The 24,303-nt window shown below is 38.1% G+C and overlaps 1 protein-coding gene, 1 non-coding gene and 1 pseudogene across 2 annotated transcripts; 2 read left to right on the top strand and 1 right to left on the bottom strand.

Annotated features, from left to right (window-relative positions):
- Nucleotides 1-14,668: 14,668 nt before the first annotated feature.
- Nucleotides 14,669-15,244, top strand: LOC142613457 (geraniol 8-hydroxylase-like). Its single transcript, XM_075785818.1, has one exon. The coding sequence runs from the start codon at nucleotides 14,669-14,671 to the stop codon at nucleotides 15,242-15,244; it is 576 nt and encodes a 191-aa protein (XP_075641933.1).
- A 373-nt stretch (nucleotides 15,245-15,617) lies between these two features.
- On the top strand, nucleotides 15,618-15,750 carry LOC142614328 (small nucleolar RNA Z247). The gene has a single exon (XR_012840406.1). It is a non-coding gene; the product is annotated as a small nucleolar RNA Z247 (small nucleolar RNA).
- Nucleotides 15,751-17,419: 1,669 nt separating this feature from the next.
- LOC142613313 (geraniol 8-hydroxylase-like) lies at nucleotides 17,420-19,343 on the bottom strand (annotated as a pseudogene).
- Nucleotides 19,344-24,303: the final 4,960 nt, after the last annotated feature.

Here is a 24,303-nt window from a genome sequence, read left to right as displayed (position 1 = left end):
TGGGCATCAATGCCTCATGGCTTTTTTGACAACACTTGGGCATATGTCAAGAACTCAGGTTGGTCCCGTCAGCTTTTTTACTTCGTCTATCTGTTTGGTCCTTAAACCCGTCTCCTTTTTGTTTCAGATAACAACCGTCCACACATTACTGCAGAACAAGAGGATTTCATCCATCGAGTGATGGCTATCCCCTTGGATGAGAGGAAGTGTCGGGACCTAATCACACTAGATACTTTACATTTGTATTGTGGCGGTCTCGAGCCGACGGGGGAGGCTTGCAAACTAAACGCTTATTCTCGCCGGCGTGAGTATCTCCCAATTTCTTTCGTCTGCATCCTGATGCTGTTTCTTTTCTAACCTTCTCTATCTTTTGCAGAAATGGAGTTAGCTAGGCAAAGAGTACGGACTGTCGCTGCTGCCAAGAAGAAGGAACAGGAGAAGGCTAGGGGTGAGTTGACACCGCCGTCTGCCCCGAAGCCCGTCGGGAGGGCAGGAGCCAAGAGGAAACCTGACGGTAAGGATGACCGCCCCGGGAAGAAGGTTACCATGACTCCTGGGGATAAATCTTCAAAGAGGTTGTCACCTTCCAGGTCCGTCCATAGGGCAGGCAAAGGGCCGATTACCTCGTCAGGCCCCATCACCCAGGGATCCGTACGCCGCCTTTTAACCCACAAAGACTATGCCGTGGAGGTGACGGAGTCCATTTTAAAGGATGAAGAGATGGACCCTTGTGCTGAGCAGGCCACTGACGAGATAGGGGCATCAGGCCTGTTTGATCTTACTAGGGTATGCCTCTCTCTTTACTTTGGTGCCCGACCAATTTTAATATTCTGACATTGTTTTTTCTTTGGCCATGCAGGCTATGGTTCGCATGAAGGCTTTGTCAGAGAGGTGCTCTGCCAAGGAGGGGGTGATTGCCCGTCTACATGAGCATATCAAGTACTTAGCTGACGGCCAAGTGCAATACAAGGATGCGAACCATGTCCTGGGTACGGAGCTGAAGGATTTAAAGGAGAAGCTGGCAAAGGAAAGTCGTCGATGGAAACTGGAAGAAGAAGCCAAGCTGACGGCAAAAAAGGAGCTGAAGTCCATCCTAGTCCAGGTGGAAACAACTAGGAGCGACGCTGTGACGGAGTTTAAGGACTCGTCAACCTTCATAGATGCTTGTGCCACCTACTATGGTGACGGGTTTGAGGATTGCTTGAAACAAGTAAAATCCGTTTATCTTGACTTGGATTTATCCAAGATTTCCATGGATGAGTCTATCCTGTCAGCACTTGTAGGCGACACCGTCAATGAGGAAGGTGATGATGCTAACTAGAGGGATGATAGCGTTGTTCTTGCTCAGCCAGCCGTGGACAAGCTCGTCACTTCAACTCTAGCAGATCCTCATGGCGACGATCTAAATGCCGTCAGCCCTTCTATTCCTTGCGCCCAGCCCTTTATCGTCGAAGGTGATGGAAGGTCTCAAGATCCCCCCACTTCATGAACTTCAGCACTTTTTTTTTTTGTAAAGTGTGGACGGATTTTAATGCTTGACGCTCGTTTCTTTGGGCTTTTGTAAAGACATTATTCATATTAATCTTAATATGTTGTTTTATATTTGAAGCATGTTTCTCTCTTCTATCTAAGCTAAAACCACTTGCTCGTGATGAGCCCGTCAACCTATGGGTGACGATGTTGTTTTTCTGCTGTTTATCAAAGTAATAACAGTGTCAGCTTTCTTTTAGCTGAGACTTCAAGCTGTTTTTATTAATCCGTCAGCCTTATGGGCGACGGCGTCGGATCAAAACTTAGCTGTATGCCTGTCAGCTTTCTTAGCTAATTCAATACAACTTATTTGTTTGCCATATATTCGTCACTTTTATGAGCAACGTCGTCGGCTTTCTTTTAGCTGATTAATAACTTATTTTAAGTTTTTTATATACCCGTCACTTTATATATGACAGCGTTAGCTTTTTCGGCTGACACTGGTGGGTGACGGGTTCAGCTTTTCCTCTTCGCTGATTATTCATCAACTTCATGGGTTTTAGTTAGAGTTTATTTATTTTGTAGGTTTTATAACGGATTTTTCCTCCTTTTGGACGTTATACTGAACCCGTCTACTTGTTGCCCTTGTCCGCTTTGTGGCCTTGGTAGTGGATTCGTCCACTTTGTGTACTTAGTGATAAGGTCGTCCACTTTGTGGACTTAGCAATAAGGTCGTCCACTTTGTGGACTTCGTGGTAGATTTGTCCATTTTGTGGATTCAAAAGATAGGGTTGTCCACTTTGTGGACTTTAGTGATAAGGTCGTCCACTTTGTGGACTGAGCAATAAGGTTGTCCACTTTGTGGACTTAGTGGTAAGGTCGTCCACTTTGTGGACTTAGTGGTAGATTCGTCCATTTTGTGGACTGAAAAGATAAGGTCGTCCACTTTGTGGACTTAGCAATAAGGTCATCCACTTTGTGGACTTGCTGTCTCCTTGAAGACATAACAAATTTACTCGTCGTTTCTGAATAAAACTCCTCTTATTATGATGAATGCATAAGTAGAACATTGTTCTAAAAAGAATAAACTTTCAACCCTTTGGGCTTAGAATATATTGTAGACAAGAATAAACTAGGACAAATAATTAAAAGACATAAACTGGTAATGAGGAGTAGTGTTTTTCATGCCATCTTTTACTGGTAGTACTTCCTGAGATGCTTGGCGTTCCATGGGTGGCGTAGCCTCTGCCCGTCAAGTGTCTCTAAGTGATAGGTGCCATTTCTTAGCCATGATGTTATCTTGTAGGGTCCTTCCCAGTTTGGGCCAAGCTTTCCTTGTGCGGGATCTCTGGCGGCACCCATCACATTCCTTAAAACGAGGTCTCCGACTTTAAAGTCTGGGTGCTTGACTCGGGAGTTGTAGTGCTTGGCCATGAGGTCCTGGTATCGTGCGAGTCTCTGCTCAGCCATCGCCCTGACTTCATCGGATAGATCAAGCTGTAGACGTAGCTCTTCATCATTTCTTCCCTCGTCGTGATTGTCCACCCTATAACTCGTGAGTCCAATCTCGGCTGGGATGACCGCTTCACTCCCGTATGTTAGCTGGAATGGGGTTTCTCCCGTGAGAGTCCTTACCGTCGTTCTGTATGCCCATAGTATGCTAAACAGCTCTTCAGGCCATATGCCCTTTGCCCCCTCGAGCCGAGTCTTGATGATTTGAAGCAATAATCGGCTTGTGGCTTCAACTTGTCCATTTGCTTGAGGATGGGCAAGGGAGGAATAGTGGTTCTTGATTCCTAGCTCTGAGCAGAAGGCTCGAAAGGAGTCGTTGTCAAATTGTTTACCGTTGCCCGAGATCAAGGCCCTTGGGATTTCGTACCTGCAAACAATGTTTTTCCATACGAAACTCCGTACATTCTTTTCAGTAATCATGGCTAAGGCTTCAGCTTCGACCCATTTGGTGAAGTAATCGATGCCAACAACAAGAAACTTCAGCTGCCTTGCTGCTATTGGGAATGGTCCCATGATATCCAACCCCCACTGGGCGAATGGCCATGGGGCGGTTATGGGGGTCAACTCTTCTGCCGGCTATCTAATGATACTGCTGAACCTTTGACATTTGTCGCAAGCTTTTACATAAACCTTGCGTCATTTTGCATTGTCGGCCAGTAGTATCCGGCCCGAATCAATTTATGTACCAGTGACCGTGACCCTGAGTGGTTGCTGCATATCCCCTCGTGTACTTCTCTCATAACATAGTCTGCTTCTTCGGGGCCTAAACATCTCAAGTACGGTTGAGAGAAGCCCCTCTTATACAGGACGCCCTTTATCAAGACAAACCATGCTGACTGGACCTTCAGCTTCCTTGCGGCCTCCTTCCCGTCAGGCAGCGTGCCATCTTTTAAGTAGGAGATTAGGGGGTGGTCCAATTGTTTTCGGAACCAATCTCCTGTATATTGACAACGTTTATTAGTGGTGAAGGCTGAATAAAAGAGAGTACCTTGTTGAGGGTGATCATAGACTCTGAAGACGCGGTTTTGGCAAGACGGTCGGCCTGCTAGTTTTCTCCTCTTGGGATTTGGACTATCTTGGCCTGCAGCTCATCTATCCTCCTCTTCGCTTGCTCCCAGTACTTCTTCATCTTTTCGCCCTTGCACTCGTACTCGCCGTTCACTTGGCTTGTAACGACCTGGGAGTTGTAGTGAATAACCACGTTCGCGGCCTCTACAGCTTTGGCAAGGTCTAAACCCACTATTAGGACTTCGTACTTAGCTTCATTATTAGTTGTAGGGAAATCGAGACGAATCATACATTCGATCTCGTCGCCTTCTGGAGATTTAAGTACGATCCCTGCTCCACCGGCCTTCTTGTTGGACGACCCATCTGTAAAAATGCTCCATTAGGGATTTTTTGCCTCCTTGCCTTCCGCACCGGTGAGCTCCACAATGAAGTCGGCGATTGCTTGTCCCTTGATGGCAGTGTGGAGGCGATATTGTATGTCAAATTCGCTCAACTCTATTGACCACAATGCCATTCGTCCGGCGGCTTCAGGACTGCCCATTGCTCGCCGTAAAGGCTTGTCAGTTAGGATGACTATCGTATGGGCCTGGAAGTATGGCTTAAGTTTACGGGCCGCTGTGACTAGAGCGAAGGCGAGTTTTTCCATGGGGGGATATCTTTCTTCTGCACCATGCAGCGCCTTGCTGGCGTAGTACACTGGCCTTTGGACCCTGTTGACTTCTCTAACTAAGGCCGCATTGACGGCAGCCAGGGAGACGGCTAGATAGAGGAATAGTTCTTCTCCTGGTTGCGAGGGACTTAGTAACGGTCGCGAAGAGAGGTAGACCTTTAAGTCTTCGAACGCTTGTTGACATTCGGCCGTCCATTCAAAGGACTTTTTCAGCGTGCAGAAGAATGGTAGACACCTATCCGTTGCCCTCGACACGAATCTATTAAGCGCGGCAACCTTGCCATTAAGGCTTTGTACTTCCTTTATATTTTTAGGAGGCGCCATCCCCATTATGGCCCAAATCTTGTCCGGGTTAGCCTCGATGCCTCTTTGGGATACCATGTACCCTAAGAACTTTCCCGCCGTCACTCCGAAGGCACACTTGCCTGGGTTGAGCTTCATGTTGTAGGAGCGAAGAGTATCGAAGGTTTCTTTGAGATCCTCCAAATGATCTTCTTCCCTTTGACTTTTAACTAGCATGTCATCGACATATACTTGGACATTTCTTCCAATCTGTCGTGTAAACATCTTGTTCATGAGCCTCTGATAGGTTGCACCAGTGTTTTTCAAGCCAAAGGGCATGAATTTGTAACAAAAAAGGCCTTGGCTTATTACAAACGAAGTCTTCTCTTGATCAGCTTCGTCCATTCGGATTTGATTATATCCGAAAAATGCATCCATGAAGCTCAGCAGCTGATGTTGGGCCGTAGAGTCCACCAGGATGTCGACCCGCGGGAGGGGGTAGCTATCCTTGGGGCATGCTTTGTTTAGGTCCGTGAAGTTGACACACATCCTCTATTTTCTGTTGTTCTTTTTGACCATCACGACGTTTGCCAACCAATCAGGGTAGTAAACTTCCCTGATAAATCCCGCCTCTTGTAGCTTGCAGACTTCTTCTTCTACTGCCTGATCTTTCTCTTGGGCAAAGATTCTTTTCTTTTGTCGGATGGGCGGGAAAGATGGCGTCACGTTCAACCTGTGTACCATGACTGACAGGTCAATTCCTGGCATGTCTTCGTGGCTCCATGCGAACACGTCCCGATTTTATTTTAAGAAGGTCGTAAGTTCTTGACGCACCGTCGGGTCTGCCAGGGTGCCGATTTTGGTCGTCCACTTCGGTTGGGATTCGTCAAGAAGTACGTCTTTGAGCCTCTCAACGGGCTTTGTCGCCACCCGACGTTCCTCTATGTTCATGGCCTGAATGTGGTCGTCCATCTCCATCATGGCTACGTAACATTCGCGTGCGGATACTTGATCTCCTCTCAATTCTCCTACTCCACAATCAGTAGGGAATTTTATCATCAAATGGTAGGTTGAGGTTACAACTTTCCACAAGTTGAGGGTTGGACATCCTATGATGGTATTGTAGGCTGACGAGCAATCGACTACAAGAAATGCTACATTCCTGGTGATCCGCTGTGGGTAGTCTCCAATGGTTACTGCCAAAGTGACGACGCCAAGTGGAAATACCCTCGCTCCTCCAAAGCCGATGAGCGGGGCGTTAGTTGGAACTAGTCGTTCCCTTTCAATCCCCATTTGTTGGAAAGCGGGGTAGTAGAGGATGTCTGCTGAACTGTCGTTGTCGACGAGGACTCGGTGTATGTTATAGTCTCTTGCCTGTATGGTGACGACCAGCGCGTCATCATAGGGATGGTGAAGACGCCGTGCATCTTCTTCTGAGAATCCAATGGGGGGATTGTCAATCCACGATATTTTGGGCGTGGAACTTGTCATCTGGATGTTCTGAACCGTTCTGAGGTATGTCTTTCGGGCTTTCTTTGATGATCTGGCGGTCATGGTGCCCCCTGCAATCATCCTTATGTCTCCTATGGGTTGCCTGGGGCAATCGTTGTCTCGTTGAGGAGCTTGATTTTGTGGCGGGTCTACCCTTTCCTTGCTGACGAACCTCTGCAGCCTTCCTCGTCTAATAAGAGCTTCTATTTACTGCTTCAAGTTGTAGCAGTCAACGGTGTCATGACCATGATCTTGATGAAAACGGCAGTATTTGTCCCTTGACCTCTCGTTGGGATCCCCTTTCAGCTTGCCGGGAAAAGTCAAGGCTCCTTCATCTTTAATTTGCATCAGTACCTGATCGATAGGAGCGGTTAGGGGAGTGAAGCTTGTGAATTTCCCCGCAGGTGGTCTAAGGCGCCGATCATCCCGTCGTTCTTCAGCTCTAACCTTCTTTTGCCCCCTATCCGAGCGTACGTCTTCCTGTCTTCCCCTTTTTCTAGGCTTTTCCTCTCTGGCCAGTAACGCATCTTTCGCGTTCATGTACTTGGTTGCCCTGTAAAATACTTCGGACATAGTCTTTGGATTGTTCTTATACAGAGAAAACAGGAACTTACCTTTCCGCAACCCGTTTGTGAATGCCGCTACAAGTATCTTGTCATCCGCCTCGTCTATTGAGAGGGCTTCCTTGTTAAAGCGAGCTATGTATGATCTTAGAGTCTCGTCTTCTCATTGTCTAATGATCATCAGACATGCGGTAGACTTCTTATGCCGGTGACTCCCGATAAAGTGTGATACGAATTGCACGCCTAATTCTTTGAAAGTGCCGATGGAATTAGGCGTCAGCCTGCTATACCAGTCTCTCGCAGGACCTTTTAATGTGGTGGGAAAAGCCCTACACATGATCTCATTCGGTACACCCTAAAGATGCATTAGGGTCTTGAAGGATTCCAAGTGATCCAATGGGTCCTTGGATCCGTCGTAATTCTCCACATGAGGCACGCAAAATTTTGGGGGAAGGGGGCATGAGCTTACGAGCGCCGTGAAGGTGAATCAGTTCTCTGGACTAGGTCATCTAAGTTACTGGAGATTCAACCTCTGGGGCGTTCATCATCACATTCATCCGTTCCCTCATCTCCTGCATCTCAGCTGCTATGTGAGGTGGTAGGGTGTCCGAGATGGATGGTCAGTTAGTGTCTTGTTACTCTAGTCTACTCGGAGCGTTGCTACCCTCCGGCCTTTCCGGGCTTCTCCCATCCGCGCTTGCACCTTCTTGGTCCTCCTCCGGTGCGCTAGGGTGTGTATTCCTTTGCCGCAGTTGCTCCTCCATATCATGATTATGTTTGGTCAAGCGCTCTACTGCCGCCGCAAGTGTTTGGACTTGCCTCTCCAAGACTGTGGTCCGCCGTTCGTTGCCTTGATTGTTGGTTGTTGCCATTGATCGAGTGAGTACCATGCAACTTTTGTCTTAGGGGTAGAGCAAAGGCTGATGTTGATGAGTTTCCCACAGACGGTGCCAACTGATGATGAAGAAAAATCCATTAGTTGTCACGTGGTCCTCACTTTACTCGAAACAACAATTGCACAACAACAGACAAGACCAACAAAGGGCACCGGTGTGGTGTCAGCCAAAAACCCTCCGAAGGTCAAGTTAGAACTTCTTTTCTTCTTCACAACCCTAAAGTGCTAGAGCTGAACTGAATTATGCGTACCATGGTTTATGAGGGTTTTGGGGTATATATAGTAGTGTGGAGCCGAAATAAACGCCTTGGCGAGGAAGTACTTTCCTTCTAGGAGAGTAATTTGTGGATTTTACATATCTCCTAGAGCCCTTTTCCTTATAGGAATCTTCTCGACTAGGGTCAAACGTGTAGCGCAAAAACTTTCCTTATACACGCATTCGTGGAGGACAAGATAGGTTATGGATGAAGGCTTACTTATCCCCTTCAGCTTTTCCTTCCGTCAGCCTTTCCTTCCTAAGTTCGTCAGCTTACACATCTGTCTCCAGAAAGGTCGTCAGCTTAGAGCCTTCAGCTTTGACTTCGTCAACTTTCTTCCTTCAGCCTAACGCCGTCAGACATGAGGCAGGGCCACGGATGTCGAAGGGGATAGTTCGGTGACCAGAGCTGACGGTCTTGTTACTCCCGTCAGCCTTCTTAAGGTGTTAGTAACAACTTGTAAAATCACCTTCATAATACATAATCCATTACATTAAATAAAAACAATTCCATGGTATAACAACGTGTATAGGAATTGTAGAGCAGATTGGAAGGGTTTGTGGGTTGTAGAATAGTTCCATCTACAAATCCGATATTGTTCTTATGACCATCTCGTGATCCATGACATGAATTAAATTGGTGAGTATTCTAAATATGGTCGCATGATTTTTCAGTTTATAAAAGCTAATAGAAGTTAACCTTGAGCTCAATTTGGTGGATATGAAAATCTATATAAGTAAGAGTTAAAACCCTAAGGATGCTTTTGCTGTTAACCCAAATCCCCATGCCTTTCTAAATTTTGGCATGTTTTAAATGCTTTGTGGTGCTAAAAAAATTAGCTTTTAGCATCTCAGAGCATTCCCACTGGAATTGGCAAATGGGATATGTGGGGATGATTTAGCATTAAAGCCCAAAAACCACCCAACATTGGAACTTGCAAAATCTTACAATTGCAAATTTTTTTTGCAATTGTGCTACAGTGTCTTCCTAAATGTAGGATGACACTGTAGCACTTCAGTAAAAAATTATAATATATTTTAATTGATAAAATAGAAGAGAGATGGGGGAGAAGAAAGAGAGAGAGTTGTATTGGAATACATTATATTATTTTAGTGGGTAATATATATATATATATATATATATATATATTATTTTAATGAGTAGAATAGGAAAGCAAAAGTTTTGATGTTGGGTGTATTGTAAAATGGTATGATATAATTGATAAAGTAGCATTTTGGGATGGTAAAATAGGATAGGATGACATTTTCCATTGTGAATGCTCACAACCCCAAAATGCTATTTTATACCATTAAACCACAAAAATGGGGTATTACAAAATATTTTACGACTTAGCTACAATAACATCTTATAAGTAAAATGTTACTATAGCAAAATAATATTTATTGAATTTATTTTTATTTTTATTTAAAATCTATTATACATTTATAATGAGAAAATATTTATAGATAAATAAAACACAATTTATAATCTAAAAGGATAATTTAACTAAAAATAAAATTTAAAGGATAGAATAATAGAATCTAGTTATTGCAATTTTTTTTAAAGCCGTGACAACTTTATACTTTAAAGTCTAAACCTACACAAATAAATTAATTTATTACATGGTTTAATAAATTAGTATCACTATAAAACAAAAATGAGTTTATTTGATATACATCAATTATTAGTTGGTGTGAAAACTTATAATAAATTAATAATTGATAAAGTAAAAGTTTGCATTAAAAAAAAGGTAAACGATATAGTGGGTGTGTGCGTATACGTTGAGTGTGAGTGTGAGTGTGAGTGTGAGTGTGGGTGTGGGTGGGTTAGTGTGTCGCCGTGTGGTGTGTGGGGGCCAACTGTGAAGTGTGAACAGTGCACTATGGGCTTATGGCTAATGGCTTGTCAGAATCAGCATGTGCTCATGTGTAGGTGTACACCGTGCAAAGTGTAGTGCTGTGGGCAATGGGTTGCGCAAGAGAGCAAGACTAGCGTGTTGTCCTATCAAGCTATCAATCAAGCGGATTAAAAAAAATATAATTTAAAATATTTAAATTGAATAAAAAGAAAACTTTTCAATCTTAAATTTCAGAAAGATAGAGAGGGAGAGAGGGGTTATCTCTGCTATGTCCATACCACCCCACTTCAATCTTGAATCTACTGTGAAGGGCAATGAACAGAGAATGACTGAACTTATAGAAAAAGATCAGGAATCAAGATGAAGAAAAGAAAGGTAAGAATATAGATGGAGAGGCAGAGAAATAGAGAGACGAGAGATTTTATATTATCTATTTTAGCATATTTCAAGACAATTACGTTGTATTATTAATGAATTTGTTTGGTATTAATTTTGATTTTAGCATATTTTAAGAATGAGTTAATGAATTTGTCTCCTAAAATACAATTTTGTTAGCTAAAGTTTGACTATTATTGTTTTTTCCTTATTAATCTTCTGCATTTTGGGATACAATGAGACCTTTTAATGCATTTTATTGACCAATAAAAGTATTTAATTTTTTATTGTAATTAAAAAAAAAATATATATATATATATATATATATATATATATATTTACAAGTGGGGGCCTTAGACGATTGCATAAATTGCATCTATTGTTCAGCTGGCCTTGGATGGGAATTTAAACCCCTCCCTAGTCCCTACTTGCCTCACCCACCCCTAGGGTTGTCCACAGGTTAGTTCGGGTCGATTTAATTTGGACTTAACTTGGAATCGACCTACACAGATTGGGTGGAAGATGACAAGACTCGCAATTGACTGCAAATCACCATCGGTCAAGTTGGATTAGACTTGGGTGGATGATTGGCTAGTTCAGGTGAAACCAATTAAGGAGCGATGCTAACGAAAGTCTTTAAATCTTCATAGAATTTGAGCAAGATGTCATTGGAACTAAGTGAAGAGCACGAAATCCCAGATCTAAGCTGAGGGGAGCACAACGTGGCCAAATTTAAGTAGATCTTCTCCAAATGTGGCCGAATCTAAGAGGAAGGATTTGCACTAAAGGTGGCTATATCTTCGTAGATCTGTGCAAACATGGTTGGATTTTAGTGGAGGAAGACCAAATTTGGCTGGATCTGAGTGGAGGAGGCTTCATTGTTGTTAGATCTAAGTGGAAGAGGCTTCATTGTCGCTAGATTTGGGTAGATTCGGCCTTAATTTGAAGGGTTTCTCGATTGGGTCAAGTAGGTCGGGTTTTAGAAGAGGAAACCCGCCACTTGACCCACTGGAGTCAGTTTCAGAGGGCTAAGACCCGTCACTGACTGCCGGAGCAGTCAAATCAGGTTGCAACGAGTTGGTTCTAGTCGGGTTGGCCGGTTTTTCGAGTTGCTTGGATAGCCCCTACCCACCCTGTTTAGCAAATGGGATGGGGACAAGGTTAACTTCATCCTTGTATCTCCCTTTATACCTGTCCCGTTTATATTTAAACAATTAGGGAAAAAATTATAGGTTTTTTTTATATGTGTTTCAAAATTTAAATTTATGTTTTCTTTTGATATTGTATTATTGAATTTATCTTTTGTTTTTGGTTTTAAAATTTAATTTGTTTATCTTTTTTTTTTTTGTATAGTTATGTTTGAAGTGTTTTTGTGTTTTTAAAAACTTGAATTGTTGTATTATTATGCTTTGCGAAAATTTTATAATATTGGATTTTTTTTTAAATTTATGTTTTATGATTTTTAATTTAATTTATGAATTTTGTTTTATATAAACTAATAAAAATTGAGTGTGGCAAGAGGAGGTAGGGTTGGTGCCAGCAAGGATGGGGTAAAGGAGAAAAAAGAACTGGCCCATACTTACACCATTCTCTCTCTTCTCTTTTACATACAAACATATATGAAGAGAGGAATTTTTTTTTATCCATTCCCTTACTCATTTATCTTCTTTATCCTTCCCTTGAGTGCAATTAAGCATGTTTTAGAATTCCTAGGAGCTGGTTTAGTGGTTCTTAAGGTTTCATGATATCTATGAGATCATGAGTTCGTAACCTCTTGCTAATATCTTGGGGTCACCCCATGAGATTCTTCCTTGTAATAACCTACTGTGTGTGAGATAAAGAGATTGCATACACTTTAGCGAATAGTCAGATACTTGAAGAGGTTCGGATATCATTGTTTGTCAAGAAAATAAAATGTGTTTAGATACAAATGGCATAATCTTCTAAACTCAAAAAATGAAAAATAAAGATACATACTACACTATATACTGGTACTAGGTTCATGTACTTCTAAATGCAACATGTTAACTCAGTACACTTAGTGTTTATTTATTAACGGCTTATTCGCTAAAAACTTTTTACAAAGTATGCTGAAGTATACTTGTACCTTGAAATTTTTTTGAAAAAGTAAGAAAAAAGGGGAAAAAATGAAGTTTTAAAAAGTTGTACATAAAAGATAAAAACTAAAAACTAAAAACTAAAATCTAAAGCTAATGACAAACAAAGTCTTAATTTCATCCTAAATGTATAACTAAGTGGACTTATGACTTCTTCAATAAAAAAAAAAAAAATTCTCCTTTTTGAATAATATAACTTCAAAAAAAAGGTTCACATGGACACATAATATAACTTTAAGTATGGCATGTGGATCACATGGACACTTAAAAACCAAATGATCAATTAGTGTTTGAAAAGCAATTTAAGTATCAAAGTAAAAAATAAAAGTAAGGAAATCAATATCTGAAAAGCTGTCCAATCATAAAAAAAAAAAAAAAAAAAAAATATATATATATATATATATATATATATATATATATATATATATATATATATATATATATTTTGAGAATTCAATCATAAAAATCTTGAATGCAAGTATGACAACAAAGCAAAAGAAAAAGATGCACTAAAACTGTCTTCAAAATTTTAAAAAAGGGAGGCTTAAGTTAAGTTTGGTTTGTTTTGAAACTTAAGATGTTTTCCTAATTGGTTGTGATCTTGAAATGAATAGAAAATATTTTCTATTATTTGGTTAAAAAAAAGTTATTACTATTTCTTGTAATTCTCAAATAACTATATGGATAAAAACTTTTATTCACATAAACTAAGTGAAGATGAAATAACATTATCTGCTTTCTGGGCCATTTGGAGAATCTCATCAGAAAATAGACACCGAAGTCGAAATTTACTTAAAAAATTAAGTGAGAAATTGATTCTTTCAAGAAAAAAAATTATGTCATTTAAGAAAAAAAAGTCAATGATCATTCAACAAGTGGTCAATGATAATTGTAAGGAGAGAAAAGTTACTATTGGGACAAATTTCATTGTGTGGAGTTTGTGGACATTATTTGTGGTGTTTTATTAAGTATATATCATTTTGAAAAAAAATTCTGCTCCATTGGGTTTGTTTTGACTTTTAAGTTCAGCACAAAATATTTTTGTTTACTTAATTTTTCTGTTACGTTGTACCAAAAACCATAAAATAAGCCCAAAGAAGGCATCATTAAGAAAAACCAGAAAAAAGCCTTGTAATCCTTCTTAAACTCCCTTATGTCTTCTTCTTTCCTCAAATCATCACACAATCTATATATATATATATATATATATATATATATATATATATATATATATATATAGAGAGAGAGAGAGAGAGAGAGAGAGAGAGAGAGAGAGAGAGAGAGAGAGAGAGAGGATCAAGTTCCAGTTTTACACTATCTTAATAAACTCCTCACTCAAAAATATTCAGAAATTGGAGACCCCTGTCGCATTTTTTTTTTGTTTAAATACATTCAGTGATGGAGCTATAGTGGGCCAGGGGGGGGGCATTGCCCCCTGTTAGAATTATGGTTAAGTGATTAAACTTACCATTTCCTAACAGCTTAAGCTTTTGGGACAATCGGTAATTTAACATGGTATCAGAGCAGGAGATCCTGAGTTCGATCCCTGTCTTCACTCTACCTTCCATTAAAATGTTAAATTTCCACTTGTTGGGCCCCCACTTACTGAGGGGAAGTTTAGACCCACAAGTGAGGGGGAGTGCTAGAATTATGGTTAAGTGATTAAACTTACCATTACCTAACAGCTTAAGCTTTTGGGACAATCGGTAATTTAACACCCCCACCCAAAAGAAGAAGAAGATATATATATATATATATATGTGTGTGTGTGTGTTGAGATTTTAAATTTTGGTCTTAATAGCCCACCAATTAAAAAAAAAAAATTGGTATACATATTTAATTTGAAAAATTAAGATTTGCGCTTAAATATATATATTTTTGGATCTCTTCTGAAATAGCGTTGAGTTCCATTTTGATAATTGTGTTGAAATATTTAAGAAACACTTATTTTATATATTATACTTTGTTGACATTTTTATAATATCAAATGTTTAAGAAACATTTATTTTATATGTAGTATTTTGTTAAATATGAAATATATGTTAGTTTTTATTTTTATAAAAAAAAATTTGTTTTAAGCTTTGACCCTCAGGTTCAAATCTTGGTTCCGTACCTGAATACATTGTATCAGGACTTGTTCATTGGAGGAACTGATACAACTACCACTACAATGGAGTGGGCAATGACTGAGCTTCTTCGCAATCCTGACATAATGGCCAAAGCAAAGCAAGAACTTGGTGAAACAGTTGGATTTGGACAAAGCATCGAAGAGAAAGATATCCCACGACTTCCCTATTCACAAACTTTGCTTAAAGAAACAATGCGACTTCATCCAACTGCACCTCTTCTCCTGCCTCATCGTGCTGAGATGGATGTAGAAGTTTGTGGATACACCATTCCTAAGCACACCCAAGTGTTTATGAATGCATGGGCAATAGCCCGAGACCCTATGTACTGGGACAAGCCAACACAATTGATACCAGAAAGGTTCAGGGGCAACGAAGTGGATTTTAGAGGCACAAATTTCTCTTTTATCCCATTTGGTTCTGGAAGGTGGATTTGTCCAGGTTTAACTCTTGCTATAAGAATGTTGAGCTTGTTGCTAGCTTCTCTCATTCACCGCTTTGATTGGAGGCTTCTTGATCAAATGGCACCAGAAGATATTGACACGAGCGACAAATTTGGAATTACAATGCAGAAGGTTATTCCACTTGTTGCCATTCCTATGGTTGCTGCTAAAGCGTAATAGTTCATATCTCTCACACACAGCATGTTTAGAGATTTTTTTTTTTCGAGAAGAAGAATTTTTTTATATAAAAAAAATGTATTTAGTGTTTGGGGACCTTTATCTAAGTTATCCTACTTATGTTTTTTTTTTAATGGAAATTATCTTAATGTAGACTTATCATCGGTTTGTATTTTATACTGAGTTTCAATTGATTGTCTTGTTTTTATCATCTCATACTTTTGGTGATTTGGGTGCCTTGCAGGAGTGTTTTTAATAAGCAGGCTGTGTCATTTTATACATTATCTACTTAAAGACTCATATGGAGACTTGCCGTTTCACACTAGTATCATACAAGGAGAAATTGATGTTGACTCATGTCCAACAATGTCAATCACTTGGTGATTATAAAATTAACTCTTATATTCTTGCTGGTCTTCCATCAGAATATAATTCTCTTGTGACCTCTGTTACTAGTTGGTTGGAATCGGTTTCTCTTGATGAACTCTTTGGACTTCGTTGCAATTTGGCATGTGACTTTAGTGAATTGTAAATTTTTGACTTTGAAACAAGCAGGTTCCTTATGTAAATAGTGTTTGATTGGTTGATAGTTTAGTTCCTTGTGCCATTCCTTACGTAAATTTTCAATTGCGCCCAATGTGGAGCTCACATGTCAGTAAGAGAAATGTCTCATACACATCAAGCACAAGATACATTCGTGGTAGTTGAAGGAAAAAAAAATTTATAAATAATGTACATGGTAGTTGAAGGACAAAAAAATCCAAAAATATGATAATGATTACAAACATGGATTTTCAAAAATATGATTGTTCAATTAAAAAAATTTCTCATTAAAAAAAGTTGGGTTTTAAAAAATATGCTTGCTATGTTCAGATGATCAAATGAAAATACATTTGGAAACAAAGAATAAAGAAAACATAAAGAAAGAATAAAAAAATTTTAAATGAAGTGATAAAATAATAGAACGTTTGATGTTGGGTGTATTATAAAGTGAGTTGTTCAAATAGATAAAGTAACTTTTTGAGATGCTAAATGCTATATTTTATAGCATTTTTAATATGAATGCTCTTATAGTTAAAGATTAAAAACTTTTTTTCAATGAACAACAAATAATGAAAACAGGAAGAAAAAAGCATAGAAAATGAAGAAGGCAACAACGGTGCATGTCGTATCTACGCTAGCAGTCAATTTGTGCCTTATTTGCATTATTATAGTGTCATTGCGATCTGATTTGGATGAGGCCATACTTTTGCCATTTGATATCAAATTTAGTCTCTTGCAAATGAAAGTTGTATCTTGCTCTTGCTTGGTTGGTTGAATTTTCTTCGTTCATAAAGGAAAATACACATTTGTCTAGTTTTTTTTTTTTTTTTTAATACAAAGTTAGAAATCTACTCTAACCTAATCTAAGTGTATGTGTATATGAAGTTCCCTTCTAAAGACTTAAATCTCGACCCTTACCCCCCACACCCTACAAACACTTATATTTGTAGAGTGACCATCACATCAAGGATGTACGGTGAAGCGGTGGTATATTTGTCTATTTTGAACTATGATCGGTGGCTAACTACGTAGAAGATTCTAAACAATCAAATCCTTTTTTATTTAAAGGTAAATATTAAATATTGTTCTAGAATCCTTTTTAATGGATTATTATTGGATACTCTGGGAGTATATTTCCTCTCTCTCACATAGGGTTGGAGCATACTCCTGAATTAATTAATAAATTTTCATTTTTCACATTTGTACCAACAATCTTTAGAATTGTGTGCGTTTATGCAAATGTTTTAAAATCCAAAAATGTGATATTTATTTTACACTGAAACGTGAAAATGTTTTTGTTTTTAATATAAGATAGAAATTCTACTCTAACATAATATAAATATATATGTATGTGAAGCTCTGCCCTTACCCCCCATACCCTACACGTACTTATACTTATGGAGTGACTATTGCACTAAGGCTGTGCAATGGTAAAACGTGAAAATGTTAGTATGTACAAAAAATGTGCAAGAAGTTAGGTTTGATAATTATTACAATTTTATTGAATAGATTTGCTCTCTTATATGACAGTAACGTTGAATTTCAAGTCCCTTTAGATGGACGAGAAATGATAATTACTAATTAAAGGAGGCTGGTATGTGCAAGAGAAGTTAGGTGAGATAACTAATAATTATTACACTTTTATTGAATAGATATTGCTTTCTTATATGATAATAACATTGAATTTTAAGCCCTTAGAAGGACGGACAATTATAATTACTAATTAGAGGAGGCTGGTTTGGATGGAAGGAGGGGAGGGAGAGTACATAAAATTGTTACACTGTGATAGGTATAACTCGTAGTGGTTTTGCCTTCTGTAAGGTTAAACCACACTTTTCTTCAAAGTAGATATCTTTGGGCTTAAAACCACCTTCAACTTTCCAATCAAAGGTGTGTATAAGCGAACCCAACATCAAGTGTAACATTCTTAATGCCAATGGTAATCCAGGACACATTCTCCTTCCTACACCAAATGGAATGAGCTCAAAATTCCTTCCCTTGACATCAATTTCTGATCCCATGAACCTCTCTGGCTTAAATGAGTTTGGGTTTTCCCATATGCTAGAGTCCCTGCCTATAGCCCATGCATTTACAAGCACTTGTGCACCCTTTGGGACCGTAAAGCCCTGAATTTCTACATCTGCTCCAGCTTTACGGGGAAGCAACAGCGGAATCGGGGGGTATAACCTAAAGGTTTATTTAACTATTGCTTGTAAGTACAGTAAACGATCAATGTCAGATTCCACCACTGCATTTCCTTTGCCAATGATTTGCTTGAGCTCTGCTTTTGCTTTTGACAAAACCTCAGGGTTGTAGAGTAGCTTCGCCATTGCCCGTTCCAATGTGGCAGAAGTTGTATCATTGCCTGCAATAAACAAGTCCTATTCGATCCATAAAAAGTATGAGATTATAGATCATCAGATCAATTCACGAGACTGCAAGCCACAATAATAAAATGTACATAAATGGATAATTACCCAAAAACAAAGTGCATAAATGAATAAATTTGTAGTTATTGAAGAAGAATATAAAGAAATTGTTACCACAAACAAACATGCGATTTGAGTTTTGTCAATCTCCCCTGTGCTTTCTTCACTGATATGGAGAAGGGTATCTAACATGTCATTGTTTCTGATAGAACCAAGTGTTTTTCTTTGCAGCAACCGTTGGCTAATAGTGCTGCTAAAGAGGTCTATCATCTTCCCGAAGTAAATTGTCATTCGGCGCCGTATGCCTTGAGGATCAACCTTCTTAAGCACAGGAAAACAGTCGGCCAAGTTTGGACGTGAACCCATTTCTAGGATACTATGGACGAGCTTGCTTAACTCTCTTCCTGTGGTAGAATTGGGGTCAGTCAAGTCTACTGAGAAGATGGTATTAGATAAAAAATTAAGGGAGGTTTTAAAAGCTGCTTTGCCAATATCAACTGCATCTCCATTTAGACTGCTATTATGGATATCGACAAGGAGCTCTTGCACTTTCTTTCACCGGAGGTTTTGGTTTGCATCAAGTATCTAATTAGCAAATAAATGGGACTTGCAAATCCTTCGAAGGTTTCTCCATTGGGCTGAAACCGATAGCCAAGGCAAGCTGAACTCGTGCTCATTGCCAGCTACGACTGACTCTGGAATGGTACGGTTGCAGAAGAATTGGTCATGTTGTTGGAGAACTTCTTTCGCTAAGTCTGCTGAAGAAATGACTATTGTGGTTTTCTGGCCTAGCTTTAGAGTCATTAAGGGGCCATGTGTATTGGCAAGTTTAGCCATGGACTTTTGGGGTTTGTGACCATCAAGTTCTAAAAGGTTTCGGATGATTGGAAAAGGTTTAGGTCCCGGTGGAAGGTTTTTGGAAGTCACTTTACTTCTTGCAATTGAATAAAAAGCTTGAATTATGGTCCAGGTGAGGCAAAGACATAGTATAAAGCTCATGAAATAATCCATCTCTCTTGGCTCTTTTTGCTCAAATTTCTTTTCCCTCTCTACTGCGCAGATTCATTCCTAGTTAGTGGAAGTTTTTTTTGCTAATAAAGAAAGACAATGAAAGCATTATTTTGATGTCGGGTTTTCTTTGTTGGAAATTTCTTGTTTTAAGAAGGCATCTCAACCTGCTAGTGGCTTAAAGGTCAAGACCATATCTGACGATGAGAATAGGGAAAAAAAAGGCTATATGCATCATTCTTACTCCAATATAATAACAATTATAAGTCATCTTCTCCATTAATATAAGGATAGGTGAAGATTGACAGGTCAAACATATGCCTAGAAGTTCTTTTTCTTTTAATATATTGATAGGCAGTGGCGGCGCCACCTTACTGCTAGGGTGGTCCCAGGACCACCTTGACTTGAAAAAAATTATATATAATAATTTAAAATTTTATATTTATTTACCTTTAAAAATTTTTTGGGACCACCTTGAATTTTTTTATGCCAATAAAATTAAATTTTAGTCCATAATTTAAGCAACTTAACAATATATTAGGGTTTTTTCAAGTAAAAAGGAAAAACTAAAAAAAAAAAAAAATTGAACTAAAATATGAAAAAATATATAATAAAACTACTACAAGCTGGGCAGTGGCTTGATTCCTTCGACTAAGCACATTGCCCAATACAATACAATACAATTTTCAACATTTTATTATTTTTTATTACAGTATGATTTTTCCTCACTAGACATATATTACTTCCTTCTCATTTTTTATTATTTATTCTTAACCACACAGGTCTTCTGTCTCCTCAATTTTTACACTTCATACTTTCTTAGCTTGATTCCTTCGACTAAGCACACTGCCCAATACAACACAATTTTCAACAGTTTTTTTTTATTACAGTATGATTTTTCCTCACCAGACATATATTACTTCCTTCTCATTTTTAATTATTTTTTCTTATTTATTCTTAACCACAAAGGTCTTCTGTCTCCTCAATTTTTACACTTCATACTTTTAAATTTTATCACATCTTCATCTACACTTTTACATCTACGCTTTGCCTTCCTCCTTGTTCGTAACTTCTGTGTCTTCTACCAGCACTAGTGCGGTAGTGCCTCTTTTCAAGTTTTGAGTCTTAAATTTCTCAATACGATTTTTTTTAGCTGTACAAGTACCTTAGTTCAAACCTAATTACTTAAAGGCTAAAAAGAAATAAAATTGTGTAACTTATGCTTCCTAAAGAACACTCTGAACAAAATTCCTAGAGCCGCCACTGTTGATAGGTTAGGTTTTATAAAGTGATGCCTATTATCCTATTAGCTACTAAAGTAATTTCAAGCACAACTCTTTCCTACAAATGTGGGACAAGTCAAGCCATTGAATGTTCAACTCCCTAAATTTAGAGCTAAAGGAAACCATACCTACTGCAGTCTCACATTCAGCCGCAAAGCAGGAAAAAAAAAAGTGTTGTTCAACTGTGTTGCGGCTAAAACAAAAGAAAATCTTTTGTATGTATACGTAGGGGTGTGCGGGGTTCGGTAGAGGCGGTTTTTTTCCAAATTTATTATCGAACCAATAGAGATCGGTTTTTTAATAATTGGAACCGATGCACACCACCTAGGGTCGGTTTTTCGACCTATAGCGGTACGGTTTTTGCAGTGCGGTTCAGTCGGTTTGGTCGGTTTAAAATATTAAAAAAAAAACTGTTTTTTTATTAATAAAAAACTCCAATATCAATATATCAACCTGTTCAAGATTTCAAGTAAATACAAAAAAATAAAAAATATTAAGCAAGCCATCAAAAATCTAGTCGCACATAAATCAAAAGCAAAAGAAAAGCCAAAACAAAAGCATATTTCAAAATCTATTAGACACTATTAACACTTAATATCTATTAGAAACTTAATAATTAATATTTACTGGGTTAACTCTATTAGACACGTTGGGCGGTTGGGCCAACAATGTGTTTTCTCATAAAAGTTAATATACAAAGCTTGTAGCCCAACACCCAACAACGTGATATTTGTTATTTCTTAAGTAAAATAACAAGAAGTGAGGAAACAGTGAAACACAAACCCAGGAGTCCTAGGACATCAAGAAAGTAGAAACACAAAGTCACAAAAGTGACAAACCCGAGGCAAGAGGCAAGACAAACCCAGGACAACAAGATGGCTTACCGGTGAGTGGCGCCTGTCCGTGGTTAGCCGGTGCGAGCTCAGACACAAGGCAATGAGGTAGCAGCAGCAGTTCGGCGAAAGGCGAGAGCAAAAGAGAGAGTTAAGTCTTATAAGAGAGAAATAGAGAGTATTTATAGTGAGGCTGAGGGAAATCTGAAAACCTAGATCCAATTCAACCAAACGGTGCGTTTTGTGTTCCAATACGACGTTGTTTTAGTAAAAAAATTAAAATCTTCACTCAGTAAAACGACGCCGTGTATCCAAAGGTTGAAAAACTAATGTATGAGATGCATATATCGGTTCGGTTCGGCGCCTTCATTGGTGAGGTATTTTAGCTCCGAAGATTGCACCGCACCGGCGTCGGATGTCCCTTTGCGTTCCAATTGCCAGCGTCGGCCTCGTCGATCGGTTGTAGATGCGGTGCGGGAAGGTTGACGCCAGTGCGGGAAGGTCGGCTCCGGTTTCCTTTTACACACCCCTATATATACGTGTATCTTAAGAGGTAAAAGGCTGGGGTTTTTAAAAGCTTATCAAGACCCATATATATACTTATGCCACCATACTTGGGCTTCATATTCCATAGTATTTATCTTATTTTTAATATCTTAGGCCTAATTCAATTAAATCCATTTAATTGTAGGCCTCATTTTTAATTTGCGTATAATAATTTTATTGGTATCAAAATCATGGGGTGTTATATATTTCATCCCAACAGGACATTTCCCCCAAAAGAGCTTGAGTGGGAATCCCAGAATAGACTTCCACCTTCTCCCTACCACCAGACTATACCCTCTTTTACCTTTGACTCATGGCCCACCGCGCCTGTATTGGTCGGGTACAAGTGGGTGGTGCCTGAGCTTTATATGTGTTTCAAAATTTAAATTTATGTTTTCTTTTGATATTGTATTATTAAGTTTATCTTTTATTTTTGGTTTTAAAATTTAATTTGTTTATCTTTTTTTGTTGTTGTTGTATAGTTATTTTTGAAGTGTTTTTGTGTTTTTAAATACTTGAATTGTTGTATTATTATGCTTTGAGAAGATTTTATAATATTAGATTTTAAAAAAAAATTATGTTTTATGGTTTTTAATTTAATTTATGAATTTTTTAATATAAACTAATAAAAATTGAGTGTGGCAAGAGGAGGTAAGGTTGGTGCCAGCAAGGATGGGGCAAAGGAGAAAAAAGAATTTGCCCATACTTGCACCATTCTCTCTCTTCTCTTTTACATCCAAACATATATGTAGAGAGGAATTTTCTTTTTGTCCTTTCCCTTACTCATTTATCTTCTTTATCCTTCCCTTGAGTACAATTAAGCATGTTTTAGAATTCCAAGGAGTTGGTTTAGTGGTTCTTAAGGTTTCATAATATTTATGAGTCCCAAGTTCAAAACCTCTTATTAATATCTTAGGGTCACCCAATGGGATTCCTCCTTGTAATAACCTAGTGTGTGTGAGATAAAGGGATTGCATACACTTGAACGAATAGTCAGATACTTGAAGAGGTCCGGATATCATTGTTTGTCAAGAAAATGAAACTTGTTTAGATACAAAATACATAATCTTCTCAACTCAAAAAATGAAAAACAAAGATACAGACTACACTATATACTGGTACTGGGTACATGTACTTCTTAATGCAACATGTTAACTCAATACATTTAGTGTTGGTTTGTTAATAGTTTATTCACTAAAAACTTTTTACAAAATATACTAAAGTATACTTGTACCTTGAAATTTTTTTAAAAAGTAAGAAAAAAGGGGGAAAAATGAAGTTTTAAAAAGTTGTACAGAAAAGATAAAAACTAAAAGCTAAAATCTAAAGCTAATGACAAACAAAGTCTTAATTTCATCCTAAATGTATAACTCAGTGGACTTATGACTTCTTAAAGAAAAAAAAAAAAACTCCTTTTTGAATAATATAACTTTAAAAAAAGGTTCACATGGACACATAATATAACTTTAAGTATGGCATGTGGATCACATGGACACTTAAAAACCAAATGATCAATTAGTGTCTGAAAAGCAAGTTAAGTATCAAAGTCAAAAATAAAAGTAAGGAAATCAATATCTGAAAAGCTATCCAATCATAAAAATCTTTTTTTTTTTTTGAGAATTCATTCATAAAAATCTTGAATGCAAGTATGACAACAAAGCAAAAGAAAAAGATGCACTAAAACTGTCTTCAAAATTTAAAAAAGGGAGGCTTGAGTTAAGTTTGGTTTGTTTTGAAACTAAAGATGTTTTCCTAATTGGTTGTGATCTTGAAATGAATAGAAAATATTTTCCATTATTTGGTTAAAAAAAAGTTATTACTATTTCTTGTAATTCTCAAATAACTATATGAATAAAAACTTTTATTCATAAAAACTAAGTGAAGATAAATAACATTTTCTGCTTTCTGGGCTATTTGGAGAATCTCATCAGAAAATAGACACCAAAGTCGAAATTTACTTAAAAAATTAAGTGAGAAATTGATTCTCTCAAGAAAAAAAATTATGTCATTTAAGAAAAAAAGTCAATGATCGTTCAACAAATGATAATTGTAAGGAGAGAAAAGTTACTATTGGGACAAATTTCATTGTGTGGAGTCTGTGGACATTATTTGTGGTGTTTTATTAAGTACATATCATTTTGAAAAAAAAATTCTGCTCCATTGGGTTTGTTTTGACTTTTAAGTTCACCACAAAATATTTTTGTCTGCTTAATTTTTTCTGTTGTACCAAAAACCATAAAATGAGCCAAAGAAGGCATCAGAAAAACCAGAAAAAGGCCTTGTAATCCTTCTTAAACTCCCTTATGTCTTCTTCTTTCTTCAAATCATCACACAATCTTTATATATATATATATATAGAGAGAGAGAGAGAGAGAGAGGATCAAGTTCCAGTTTTACACTATCTTAATAGACTCCCC

Source organism: Castanea sativa, chromosome 10 (genome assembly GCF_040712315.1).
Source record: "Castanea sativa cultivar Marrone di Chiusa Pesio chromosome 10, ASM4071231v1".
In the NCBI taxonomy this organism is placed as follows: Eukaryota; Viridiplantae; Streptophyta; class Magnoliopsida; order Fagales; family Fagaceae; genus Castanea; species Castanea sativa.
The sequence above is the reverse complement of the archived record's forward strand: the minus strand, read 5'-3'. Positions and strand labels throughout refer to the sequence as shown.